Source organism: Eublepharis macularius, chromosome 17 (genome assembly GCF_028583425.1).
Source record: "Eublepharis macularius isolate TG4126 chromosome 17, MPM_Emac_v1.0, whole genome shotgun sequence".
Lineage (NCBI taxonomy): Eukaryota > Metazoa > Chordata > Lepidosauria > Squamata > Eublepharidae > Eublepharis > Eublepharis macularius.
This window is the reverse complement of record NC_072806.1, coordinates 23,307,661-23,321,551: the sequence shown is the minus strand read 5'-3', so window position 1 is coordinate 23,321,551 and position 13,891 is coordinate 23,307,661. Positions and strand designations below refer to the sequence as shown.

The 13,891-nt window shown below is 45.2% G+C and overlaps 1 protein-coding gene across 1 annotated transcript in view; it reads left to right on the top strand.

The window, feature by feature from the left end:
* The window catches only part of COL26A1 (collagen type XXVI alpha 1 chain), a 168,972-nt gene that overhangs the window by 136,390 nt on the left and 18,691 nt on the right, over positions 1 to 13,891 (top strand). The window contains exons 5-7 of the mRNA XM_055001831.1: positions 4,432 to 4,585; positions 6,544 to 6,633; positions 8,115 to 8,267. Coding sequence (XP_054857806.1) covers positions 4,432 to 4,585; positions 6,544 to 6,633; positions 8,115 to 8,267 — 397 coding nt within the window. The remainder of the gene's footprint in view (positions 1 to 4,431; positions 4,586 to 6,543; positions 6,634 to 8,114; positions 8,268 to 13,891) is intronic.

The following is a 13,891-nucleotide window of genomic DNA, read 5'->3' as shown; positions in this document are numbered from 1 at the left end:
GATAAAAATGTATAAATAGATCAAACAGTGATCTAGAGTCAAAGTAACTTCCTCCCTTGACTACTGTAATACATTGTACATGGGGCTACTCTTGTAGACAGTTCAGAAGCTACAGTTGGTTCGTAATGTACGGCCTGGTTAATTTTTTTTTAGTTTAAAATTTTATTGTTTTTAAAAAACAGTTTGGTTTAGTGGTTAAGAGCGCAGGCCTCTAATCTGGAGAACTGGGTTTGATTCCCCACTCCTCCACTTGAAGCCAGCTGGGTGACCTTGGGCCAGTCACAGCTTCTAGCTTTCTCAGCCCCACCCACCTCACAGGGTGATTATTGTTGTGGATATAATAACAACATACTTTGTAAACGGCTCTGAGTGTGTGTTAAGCCATCCTGAAGGGTGATATATAAATGGAATGTTGTTGTTGTTATTATTATTACTACTGCTACTTAATAAAAAGTCAAGGTTTGTCCATCTGGTCATGTTCTTGTCAAGTTAATGTGGGAACGTGGCATTTGCTCTAAGAGCCTGAATGGAGTCATAAATAACAGAAAAGAAACCCTGTCCTTCTCCGGACAAGGGGAAGGGACTCTACTCCATCCCTCTGGGGGACAGTGGCCCATGCAGGCTTCACTAAACCAACAGAAAGGAAGGTACTTGGTGAGGGGGGAGTCCGGACCGGGCCGGACTTGGTTAATTTTTGAAGTTGTATGTGGGGAAAACATTTAAATCATTCCACTGTGAGATGCAGTGGTTGCCAGTAGACATCTGGGCTAATTCAGTAGGTGATTATGTTTAAAGCCCTTTACAGACCTGGCCTGGACTACCTTTTGGGACAGTTTGATCTGCCCCCACCCTCTGCTCACAGAGGTATTTTGACTGGGCAATCCATGAAATCTGAGGCGCAGATCTGAGGAGAGAAACTTTGCCTTGAAATCCAGGTCTGCCTAATCATGTAGAATAATGGGGTGGTTGATTTCAAGACCACAAGGGAGTGTGCATGATGACAAGTGGTACAGAGTTCTCCCTCCTTCCCTCCCTTTAGCTTATCTCTCAGAGACTCTCAGTCAATATCACTTTTCCTCCAGCCAGGCTCCAACACCAGAAGTGAGTCTGGATAGGTGAAAAACATCTTGTGAACAGTCTGTAAATGGATGAGAGGACATGCAGCATTCTGCTGCCCGTGAAGACTGGACCCATCCACTATTTTATATTAGGTACAAGTGAATTTGCCTGTACCCCTCCCAGGAACAAGCTGCCCTGACTGAGGCCTTTCGCAAAGTTAAGAGAGTCTTTATACCTGCTGATAATACCAGATTGACCTTTCCCTGACCTCCCAGGCTAGGAAACTTATGCAGATCTCCATGTGGGAATTGTTTGCAGTTCTACCACCTTCTAGCCAGCAACCTTTTTCCTGTGGAGCGCTTGGGTTGCACTCAGCCTGCCAAGAGAACAACATCTCTCGTTTGGCATTTGAGATGATTTTGGGTGGCCTTGGGGTGGTTTCTGGATTGCAGTCAAAGATAGGGTTGCTAGGTCCCTTGGAGCCCAAGCTGGGGGACGGGAGGGTCTTGGGGGGACTTGGGAGATGCATGGGGGGGACTTACCTCGGGAGCTCTTCCTTGTCATGCTGGGAATGATGTCATTCCTGGTGTGACAAGGAAGAGAAGGTGCTGATTTGATGAAAATTGGTCCCCAAAGAGTTGATTTTCATCAAATCAGCCCTGTGGAGGGGGCTTTCCTTCCTTTTCGGACCAAGAATGGCGTCATTCCTGGCACAACAAGGGAGAGCACCAGAGTGCACTCCCACATGCTCCAGAGCTCCTGGGCCCATTACCTGTGCTTCCCCCCCTGCTGACCATGTGAGTGGTGGCGGGGGGGGGCACAAGCTGGGAGTGGGGGATTCACTGCTCCCACCTGGGGACTGGTAACCCTAGTCAAAGAACGGATGACATGGACTGAACACAGCTTCTCAGAGAATGTGCCGTTACGAGACACTATACCGGTCATAAAGCTCATAAGCTAATTGCCCGCCTGCATCTCATAAAGAATCGTGTGCAAGATCTGGTCTTAACGTCATGGCCTGAAAAATCTTTTTAAAATATTTGTCATGCCCAGCCTGATGAAGAGTTCTGATGGGTTTGAAAGCTTGGCACAATGTTTTGTGTTAATTCATTATTGCTGTCAAGCCCTGCCCAGTCCTGTGGGATTTGCAAGGCAAAGGTTTGCCACTGCCGGTCTCTGGGTAAGTCCCTGGACTTCCCTGGCAGTCTCTCATCCAAGTACTAAACAGGGGTGACTCCACTTAGCTTCTACGATCTGATGAGATCCGGCTAACCTGGATCATCCAGATCCATTTAGCTTGTCCTAATAAAACAGATCTCATTCTTGTTTTTGGATCTTGGTTGGAGCCTTGTGAAGCTTTGCTCATCTACTTCTGTCTACACCGAGGTAGCAGCTGGGCTGGAAATTGGCCTAGTGATGTGAATATCTCCTTGTTGAGGCATGATAAATATATTAAGTCAGATCGAGTTTTCCAATGTTATTGTTCCTTCCACCCATCTATTTGTAATAAAAATCTGTTGGAAGGTTATAGATGGTCTGCCTCTAATTCTCATTTCTAGTCACTCTTACAACACTTTCAGTAATTGTCTTGAGTTGATATCACCCATTCCAGTGCAAGAAGCAACTGCCGGCGATCCGAACACGAGGAAATAGCATTACTCAAACCCCAGACATTGATTGATTCAGTGTGTGTGACTGATAAATGACCCACATAGCGTTGGTATGAGTACTGTTTCTCATAATAGGATCTCTGGACTCTTGTTCCAGAATGGGGAAAGAATTCTATTTAATATATGGTTTGGAATAACATAAATAGAAAAAAAACCCATGCCCTCTCTATATAGTTACAGGTCCTGATCTCATTTCTTAAAAACCCAATATAACCATTTAATTTAAACATCCTCTCCTTTAAACATTGTATGCATCTACACAGCTTCATTGATCAAAGGACACAATCTTCCTGGTTGCCAAGACTGTAGGGTTGCCAGCTCCAGGCTGGGAAAATCCTGAATATTTGTGGGGTGGAGCCTGGAGAGGGTGGGGGGCAGTTGGTGAGGAGCCTCATTAGGATATAATGCCATAAGGTCCACCCCACAAAGCCACCATTTTCTCCAGGAGAACTGATCTCTAAGGCCTGGACATCAGTTGTAATCCCAGGAGATCTCCAGCCACCACCTGGAGGCTGGCAACCCTACAAGGCTGGCTGACTTATGGGCCTTGCTGGTGCCAGCAACTCATTAACAGGTGTACCACCACACCTGGCCCATGGAGAAAACATAGTCAGGGCCAGATTCTAAGACTGGGCAATTGTAGAATATGCACAAGAGTATCTAACATGTTAGCTACCATAAACTTGCTAGCTGCTGAGGAGTATCTTGTGCCTCCTCCTAAAAGATCCAAGAAAGAACTGTGAAAAGATCTCTTCTAGGCTTTTTAAAAAGGCTTTTATTTCGTAGGTCTTTTCTCCATGCTGCTTAGCTAATAGCTTCATTTCCGGCGTCCTTCCTCGTCCATATTCTGTTTTGAGGACAGAATAAAACTCGGTAATATGCTGGCAGGGAGTAGTTTGGGATATTTTTCATTACTCAGAAGTTATTCTTTTTAAAAAATACTTTTTATTTTATTGATAAGATTAAAAGCCCAATAAAAAGGGCAGAAAAAAGAGAAAGAAAAGAAAAAGAAAGAAAAAATGAGAAAAAATGAAAAGAACAAAAAATAAAGAAAAAAACAAAGGAAAATAATACATATTCCATTTTCCATTTTTCTCTACAACACCTATCATATCTTTACAAACATTATACTTGTAGTTTTGATACCTCTAAAATTTACCTTTTCAATACTGCCCACCTTCTATTTATTTTCCCCAAATTTATCTTCTTATAAATCAAATCCACAAATCATCAGTTCATTTTTTCTCATCTCATGCAGAAAGTCAATAAGGAGTTTTCAGTTAACCATAAAGATAGACTTATGTTTTATCTCTGATCAGAGCTGTTAGCCATCTCTGCTAACTCCATCATTTTTACAATCCAGTTATCCATTGAAAGCAATACTGTACTGTTCCATTTTTGCGCATATAAAAGCCTAGCCGCCGTTGTAATATATAAAAATAGAATGCCATATTTATTTTCCAACTGTTTGTCCATTAGTTCCAACAAAAAGACTTTTGGTTTAAATTTTATATTGATCTTCAAAATTTTCTGTATTATATGAATTAGCTATCAAAAACTTTTTGCTTTAGAGCAAGTCCACCAAAGGTGATAAAATGTTCCTTTATGTTGCTCACTCAGAAGTAGTCCTCATTAAAGGTTGGTGAACCCTGATATATACACCATCCAACGTATGGCTTGGTTTGCTGTGTTTTGCATCTAGATTCTCTTGCTTGAGGCTGCTGATCGTGCCCCGCCTTCTGAGAATGACTTGCCAATGGCGAGGACAACTGCCACGTGGTATGATGAATTGCTGCCAGATGCCATTCCGTTGGCCAACCCAGGGACCGTACTCCGGAAGCCGATGGGAGCTGTAGGTGAGCGTGTTGCGAGGGCTTTCCTCCTAATTGCTGGGGCAGAAACCAAAGATGTAACCAGAATTGATCGCACTTGTATGTATCCTTATGTGCACCCACCTTTGTCCAAGAGTGAACATGGGAGAGATCAGCCTGTATTGAACAAGGGAGAAAGGACATCAAAATGGGGATCTGGAGAGAGCCGGACCAGAGTGAATGATGTATTCAAGATCATCTCTAGATCTGTTGACCTGTCAAAGGCATTGACAGGTCTACGTTGACAGCCCTAGCAAAGAGGAGGTTGTCTGCAAACATTTTTGCTTTAATCAGAAGACATCAATGCCAAATAAGCAGCAATGTAGCCTGACGGCTATCAGCAAAGTTCAGGGAAATCTTGCTGCTTTGAGCTTCAGCCGGTTGCTGAGATTTAGGAAAACTTGCTACCGTTCACGAAGGTTGTCTGTTTTCTTATCCTGAAAAGAGACAATTGTCTCAAAGCAACTGCTGCTTTTTGATGCAGCTGCTTCCTTGATCTTTCTGATCAAGCTTGATGGTCAAGAAGGATGTGTACTCTGAGAAATATTCAGACCGTTTGGCAAGACAATGTGTAATTTTTCATGCATTTTTGTCCTCTGACTGATTTCAGACAGAGCCTAAACAGTTTGCTAGGGCCAGCGGCTGAATGCTGGATTTGATTTTCAGTGCCTGCTCTCAGACCTAGAACACTTGAAGTAATCATAAAGGAAAGACAGTATCTGAGCATATGCAGAATGCCACACTCTCATTACCTCTAACTAATCACAGGCAATCTTCACATATTTGTTTGGTTTTATTGAAACATTTATACCCCTCCTTTCCTTTGTGGGTCAAGGCAGTTTATAAATCTAAATATAAAACATACGAAGTATGATAAAATTCCTGCTATTTAGAATTAGAAGAAGGAATCCCAGAATGCATGGTGCTGTCTTATCAGTATTACTAAAGCGCTCCATCATCTGTGCTCCATCATCACCTCTGAAATCTTCATCATTTGAATTTCGCCCCACATAATGGAGTTCCAAATCACCAGGTCTCATTTCTGAAGCAGAATTGGTGCCTTAGGAATCCTCCATGCTTCTTTTTCTAGTTCTGAATTTTTTATGGACTGTTTATGCACTGTTTATTGCTGCTTTTAATCCCTTCATGTCCTTCTCTCCTCTCATACCTTACCAATGCATGCAGACACATGGCAAAAACATTACCCCAAAAGCCCAATCATGATTGAATGCAGTATTTCATCAAAATTGTATGTTCTACTCATGTGCCAGTACATCTGTGTACATTAATGAAACATTGTAAAAAAGCAATTTTGATGAGCTTGTATATGTAGTTGAGTCAAGATTCTTTCCCCCTGTGCACAGGCCTGCATGTGCACATATCACCAAAACACTGCACAAAAGAATGTTGATGAAAATGATGTTTGATCATATTGAGATTGCTTTTTTTCTGTGTTTTATCAATGCGCATATGTGCATCAGTAACCAAGAGAAGAAATGACATGCAAATGAACTATGGAAAGCTGTGCAGCTTCAGTTTTGAAATTAGTTTTAGAAATTCTGCCAGTTAAACCTATACTTAAAAAGAATGGAACTCAAGGCAGGGTGAACACAGGGAAAATTCATTTGTCTCTCCCTTGTTGCATCAAGAGCTAAGAACTAAGCATAAAGCACATTTTCTAAAACGACGAGTATCAGGACAGAAGATGCACGAGATTGCTTGCTTTTCTAAGGGAAGTCTAGAACCCAGTGCTTATAACCTTTGTTCTGGGAACTCTAGACTCTCTTACCCCAAATATCTGGCGGGTGGTTGCAATTACCTAATGACAAGGGATTGGCACTCTGTACATGCTTGAGTTGGGGTAGGACTACTGCACATGTATCTTTTCTTCTATCTTAGGCATGGTTTTTCATACCTTGGGGCCAAATGTCTTTTGTCTTCAGGGTTACCTGGACCAGCTGGGAAACCAGGAGCCCAAGGCCCAAAAGGTGAAAAGGGAGAAGTTGGTGACCGAGGGCCAGCAGGACCACCTGGTGAGTTTGGAGGTGATTTACCCAAACGACAAGGGTGAGAAATGTAAGAAATTTATGCATTACGTTGCTGTGCCTGAGAGCTTGTCTCAGTTATACCCGCTGCCTGAGAACTCGGCTTGTTGAGAACTGGGAAGGCTGTTTCATAGTGGGCAAAAAAGGAAGGAGGTTATAAGTATAGGGATGAGAGGATCCCCCCCCCCTCCCCCAGTATTCTTTTATTATTCCAAAATTTCTTCCCGGTGCTACTGTGTTCCACACCTCTTAATTTCAGTTTTACATGGAGAATTTCTAATACTGTTTCCAGGACTAGAGCATGGGAGGGAAGGCGGCATGGTATAGACTGATCTCATCAGATCTCAGAAGCTAAGCAGAGTCAGTACTTGGATGGGAGACCACCAAGGAAGACTCTGCAGAGGAAGGCAATGGCAAACCACCTCTGCTTCTCACTTGCCTTGAAAGCCCTTTGCTGGGGTTGCCATAAGTCGGTTGCGACTTGATGGGACAAACGTACTTGACTGGAGCATGAGTGTTAGTTGCAGTTTTCAGTTCCTTTATATTTTTTCCTTTATTACTGCTACTATTAATAATAACATTCGATTTGTGTACCACCCTTCAGGACAACTTAATAGCCACTCAGAGTGGTTTACAAAGTATGCTATTAGTCTCACAACAATCACCCTGTGCGGTGGGTGGGGCTGAGAGAGCTCTTGGAGAGCTGCAGCTTCCCCAAGGTCATCCAGTTGGCTCTAAGGGGAGGGCGTGGGGAATCAAACCCGGTTCTCCAGATTAAAGTCCTGCCGCTCTTAACCACTACACCAAACTGCACATGCACACATTGACAAAGCATTGCAAAATGTGTGCATGATCTGCATCTCCATGGAAGGAAACAACTGCCGTTGTATGCATAAAGTTGCCTTATAAACAGTCAGATGCAACTGCCCACCTTGTCGCAGCTGTAATATCTCTGCATGGCTTAATGCAAAGACATTTGTACGGTGTCTATACCCATGAGTGACGGCCTGCAACTAGCAGTTTGGACATCCCCCAAGGCCCAAAGGCTAGAAAAGGGTCTGCTGAGCCATGGAGGAAGAGAGGGTACCCCTCTGTAGTGTTCCTGCAACCCCTCTGTGTGTCCTACATATAATGGCATAGCCTGATACGAGAGGTTTAGAATTGGGGTGCTCTGGCCCTGTAACTCACCAAGAAAGTTCCTTGAGGGCCATTGCCTTGGAAGGTCTCTGGCAGCTAGCTGAGCTGAGTCCCATAAGTGCTGGCAGCCAGATCAGCTTCTTTGTGGGCTAACCTATTTCAGTGTGATAAAGTTAACCATGGGGGGGGGGGGGAGAATGCCGAAAGAGAAAACTGTTCAACCCGGTCCCCAGACACTCAAATTCAGGGGCACCTGATGAAGTTCATGCACAGTAGATTCAAGACTGATCAAAGGAAGCACTTCTTCATCCAGATTTTGTTCTGAATTTCAGGGCTTCTTGGACCTCCAGGACCCAGGGGCTACCCAGGTGAAACTGGAATTCCAGGTCCCCCCGGACCACCCGGACCACCGGCATCATCAAGCCTCCCATTAACATTTCAGCAAGGGGTTCTGTACTCGCTCCAGCCTACAGCGGAAAAAGAAAGTACGTCTTCTTGGTTTTGAACAAATCCACCTAGTCCTGACCAATGTGTGTAAAACAGCTCCGTCTAAGCCATGGAAGAGTTGTTGGTCGATGAACCACCAGTTTTTAACAGAGGTGGGCAAGAACCGAAATACAAACTGGAGTTCATCATGAACTAGGCCAGTTCGTGGTTCGTGAACCAGTGGTTCATGGGAGCTCTTTTCTCACGAATTTTTCACTCGGTTTGTTTGGTTCGTATTTTGGTTTGTCACTGCAGACAGCCTGGCAATGGATGGATGGGCTCTCTGCAGACCTTCTGTTGACACAGAAGTGATGTTTTCACGAACCGAATGAACCAGTTCGTGAACTGGGGCAAGTTCATGAAAGGCCGTGGTTCGTGAAATGCGACAAACCTCGAACCGCATGGTTCGGAATTTTCCTGGTTCGTGTCCATCTCTAGTTTTTAACTAATTGAGGCTCAGGCGGCTTTAAAATGGGATTTGACAAGTTTGTGGAGGAAAATTCAGTGGCCGTGGGATTCGACAAATTCAGTGGCCGTGGTGGCAAAATGGACCTTCCAGCTTCCGAGGCAGAATACCTCTAAACACTGCTAGGGGGATGGTGATAGGGAAGGGATATTATCCTGCTCATGGGCTTCCTAGATCCCTCTGTTGGCCATTGTGAAAAACGGATACTGTTCTAGATGGACCATTTATCTGATCAAGCATCAGCTCCTGCGTTCATGTTAGTATGGTAGTTAGGACTGAAACCTCCATGTTTAGAGGCAGTGTACCTCTGAATATCAGTTGCTAGGGTTACGAGAGGGGATGAAGCTTTTGTTGCTATGCCCTGCTGGAGGACCTTCCTTGCACCTCTGTTTAGTCACTGCGGGAAACAGGATCCTGTTGGAATAGATGGACCTGTTATGTTTACGTTCATGGATTTATTCTGCCTCAACTTCCTTTAAATTCAATGTGGAGCATTTCTGAACTTAACACTTTACTTATTATTTATACTCTGCCTTTCCCACTATCAACAGTAGCTCAAGTTTCCTGTTCACTGGGGGGCTGATTTATTTCCCATGCAGACTACTGATGCAGTCAAGCTTATTTTGCTAGCCCGATATGCTCAGCCACACGTTTGCTGATGCGCCAGCACAATGCCAACAAAGAACAGTTGTATGCATTGGTAACCTTTAGGGAATTAAAGGAGACAGACATGAACACAAGGATGTTGCCAAAAACGGGCATGTGAAGCAGTCTGTGTGAGAATCAGAAGTTTTTTATAAAAAAGGAAAAACAGCCAATTTTACCTCTGCAAGGAAGCTATAGTAATTTACTGTACAGAGTTACACCTTTGTAAGTCTACTGAAGTCTACACACTCAGAAAGGTGTAACACTCTGCCTAGGACGGCACAGTTAGAGCTTTAAAATCTGGCGGGAATTTCAGATGTGGAAAATTTCACTCATCTCCCTGAGTTTACCATGTGATTAATATATTTTTTTGGAGTAAAAAACACTTTAAGCCTGGCCCGTCCATGATCCATGCCTGTCTGCTGCATGCTAGCCACTGCAGTACAACTGTACCGATGGGAACGTTCGGAAAGGGTAGCAGAGCTCTTTTGAATTAATCATCTCCAGCTTCCCGGCTCCGCTTCCTCTTCCCTTGGCAGGCCTGGGGTGTGTGTCTGCGTGGGAGAAAGGTCTGGATGCATTTTTAATCGGCCAAAGATTTCAACAGCCTTGCTCGGTTCTAAATTATTTATATTGCAGCAAATGAGTTACGGTCCGATACATAGATTTTTCTGGGCAAACTGGAGAGCACAACAGCGGCCCTTTTGCTTCAGTTACACACAATAGATTTTTTGGGCATGTGTCCAGTTTGTTAATTCTGGCTTCTTAAAAGGGCATGCCTGTTGGCTGGCTATTTATTAATTATGCCAGTTGGAGCCAGTCGCGATGCCCAACTTGCCAGGGTCTAGGCATTTCAATGAAGCAACCCTCAAAAATTGGATCTAGTTCATAATATAGGAACTTGACGACTAACCGGAACATGCCATCTCTGGGCAGACAAAAAGGAAATCCTTCATCACCCAACTCAATAAATATCTTATGGAATTTACTGTCTCAAGATGTAGTGAGGTCCATTAACTTGGACAGCATTAAAGAGGTCTTAGACCTACACAGGGAAGGTAGATCAGTCAACCACTATGAGCCATGATAGGTAAGTGGAACCTCCATGTTCAGAGGCAGTATACCTCTTGTTGAGGGCAACAACAGGTGAGGGCTATTGGTGTCTTGCTCAGTTTGTGTATGTCCAGGAGGATTAGGCAGTTTAATGCAGAGGGATTTTCTGTTATATTAGTGGTCTTACATAGATCTTGGTAATGTTGTGTATAGTCTTTATGCTTAGCTCATTTGGCTTGAAGTTAGTGGGAGAAGCTGATTCTCCAGTGGCCAGTAAAAGCTGGCTTTTTACAGATTTCTCTTTTTTAACCGCACACATCTGAAAACCATCAGCATGAAATTCCAAGCTATGGACAGCAGAGGGCAGCAGATTCCAGTTAATGGACTGCATTGTGTTGTGTGCTCAACAGCTGCAGCTAGTATATAATTTACCTGTTTTTTTCCATTAATGCCTGGCTGTAGCTAAGCTGAGTGTTCTTTTTCTGCCAGTGTTTGCTTACAGCAAGTGAGTTAGAACGCTCCTGCCATTATCTTTGCTTGCCAGCACAACTGTGCAGAGAGCCACAGCTATGGTTATCAGTAGGGATGTGCGTTTCGGCATTCAGAATGCCGAAAGAATGCCGAAACAAAAGTGTTTCGGCTTCTTTCGGGGAATGCCGAAACGTTTCGGGGAATGCCGAAACGTTTCGGGTAGCCGAAAGAAAAAAGCCGAAACGTTTCGGGATTCTTTCGGCTTTCTTTCGGCTTTTCTATGGGAAAATGCCTCCGTCTTCCAGGACGTCTGGAGGAGGCATTTTCCCACCGAATAAGCCCAAAATTGGTGGGGACCTTCCTCTAACCCTTCTCTAACAACCACCCAAGTTTCAGACAGATTGGACTTTGGGGGGCCATATTATGGCCCCCCAAAGCAGGTCCCCCCATCCTCCCATAAGAAAGCGAAGGAGCAGCATATTGTTAGCATGCTGCTGCTGATCTTTCTTCATTATTTCCTATGGGGAAAAAATGAAGAGGCAGGCTTCCTTTGCCAGGGGTGGCATTTTGCATGCAAAATGCCCCCCAGCCCTCAGGGGCCCTTCTCCCACCCCTCCTCCCACCCCCCACCAAGGCTCAGCCTGCTCCCACTTGGGGGGGCCATTTCATGGCCTCCCCAAGTAGGTGCTCTAATCTCTACCACTGACAGCTGGGGGAGGCTTGTGTTGCCAGGGGTGGCATTTTGCATGCAAAATGCCCCCCAACCCTCTGGGGCCCTTCTCCCACCCCTCCTCCCACCCCCCACCAAGGCTCAGCCTGCTCCCACTTGGGGGGGCATTTCATGGCCTCCCCAAGTAGGTGCTCTGCTCTCATCTCTACCACTGACAGCTGGGGGAGGCTTGTGTTGCCAGGGGTGGCATTTTGCATGCAAAATGCCCCCCAGCCCTCTGGGGCCCTTCTCCCACCCTTCCTCCCACCCCCCACCAAGGCTCAGACTGCTCCCACTTGGGGGGGCCATTTCATGGCCTCCCCAAGTAGGTCCTCTCAGCCCCTAAAGTCCACCCCTTACAGCCCCACACAAACCCAATTCCCCCCCAGCTGCCACACACAGACCCAAATCCCCACATTAGCCCCTCACAGACCCAAATCCACCCCCACCTGCCCCACACCCATAACCCCAGGAACAGGCTGGCAAAGGCCAGCCCTCTCCCTTTGTTCCCTATGCTGGGAACTTCTAAACTCTCTTTCCCTGGGCAATTCTGCACAGCCCAGGGGTGCCACAATGGTGGGCACACTTCTGAGTGCCAGCTGGTCCCTGTGAAAGAGCACCTGAACCACAGACACCCTCCCTCAAATTCCCCCACCACCTACAGAGATGGCTGGCCAGCCAGCCCCATTGTTCCCTATGATGGGAACCAACTGCACAACAAAGAATAAAACAAGAACAACACAAAATAAAGTTTTAAAAAAATTATATTCTCCCTTCCAAAGTACAAGTAGGCAAAGCATTATGACACATTACACCAGCAGTCCCCCACACAGAAAAATTAAAACAAAACTCACTTAACATCAGAGAATCACAAAGCATGATTCCTGTCAAAAACACTTTATTTCTTGAACAGCTTTAGGTTACACAGCAGGGGGGAACACCAAAGGGCATGGCAGCACTATCTTACACAAAAATAACACAACTCACTTCACATCAGAGAATCACAAAGCACAATTCCTGTTAAAAACACTTTATTTCTTGAACAGCTTTAGGTTACACAGCAGGGGGGAACACCAAAGGGCATGGCAGCATTATCTTACACAAAAATAACACAACTCACTTAACATCAGAGAATCACAAAAACACAATTCCTGGCAAAAACACTTTATTTCTTGAACAGCTTTAGGTTACACAGTAGGAGGGCACAACAGGGCATGATAGCAATGTACTGCAAAAAATAATACAACCCACTTCACCGTTTTTGACAGCAATTGTGTTTGTGTGATTCTCTGATGTGAAGTGAGTTGTGTTATTTTTGTGTAGTACACTGCTTTCCTGCTCTGTGGTGCCTTCCTAAAGCAGTTACAGAAATAAAGTGCTTTTGACAGCAATTTTTTGGGGTGATTCTTTAATGTGAAGCGAGTTGTGTTATTTTTGTGTAAGATAGTGCTGCCATGCCCTTTGGTGTTCCCCCCTGCTGTGTAACCTAAAGCTGTTCAAGAAATAAAGTGTTTTTGACAGGAATCATGTTTTGTGATTCTCTGATGTTAAGTGAGTTTTGTTTTAATTTTTCTGTGTGGGGGACTGCTGGTGTAATGTGTCATAATGCTTTGCCTACTTGTACTTTGGAAGGGAGAATATAATTTTTTTAAAACTTTATTTTGTGTTGTTCTTGTTTTATTCTTTGTTGTGCAGTTGGTTCCCATCATAGGGAACAATGGGGCTGGCTGGCCAGCTATCTCTGTAGGTGGTGGGGGAATTTGAGGGAGGGTGTCTGTGGTTCAGGTGCTCTTTCACAGGGACCAGCTGGCACTCAGAAGTGTGCCCACCATTGTGGCACCCCTGGGCTGTGCAGAATTGCCCAGGGAAAGAGAGTTTAGAAGTTCCCAGCATAGGGAACAAAGGGAGAGGGCTGGCCTTTGCCAGCCTGTTCCTGGGGTTATGGGTGTGGGGCAGGTGGGGGTGGATTTGGGTCTGTGAGGGGCTAATGTGGGGATTTGGGTCTGTGTGTGGCAGCTGGGGGGGGAATTGGGTTTGTGTGGGGCTGTAAGGGGTGGACTTTAGGGGCTGAGAGGACCTACTTGGGGAGGCCATGAAATGGCCCCCCCAAGTGGGAGCAGTCTGAGCCTTGGTGGGGGGTGGGAGGAAGGGTGGGAGAAGGGCCCCAGAGGGCTGGGGGGCATTTTGCATGCAAAATGCCACCCCTGGCAACACAAGCCTCCCCCAGCTGTCAGTGGTAGAGATGAGAGCAGAGCATCTACTTGGGGAGGCCATGAAAT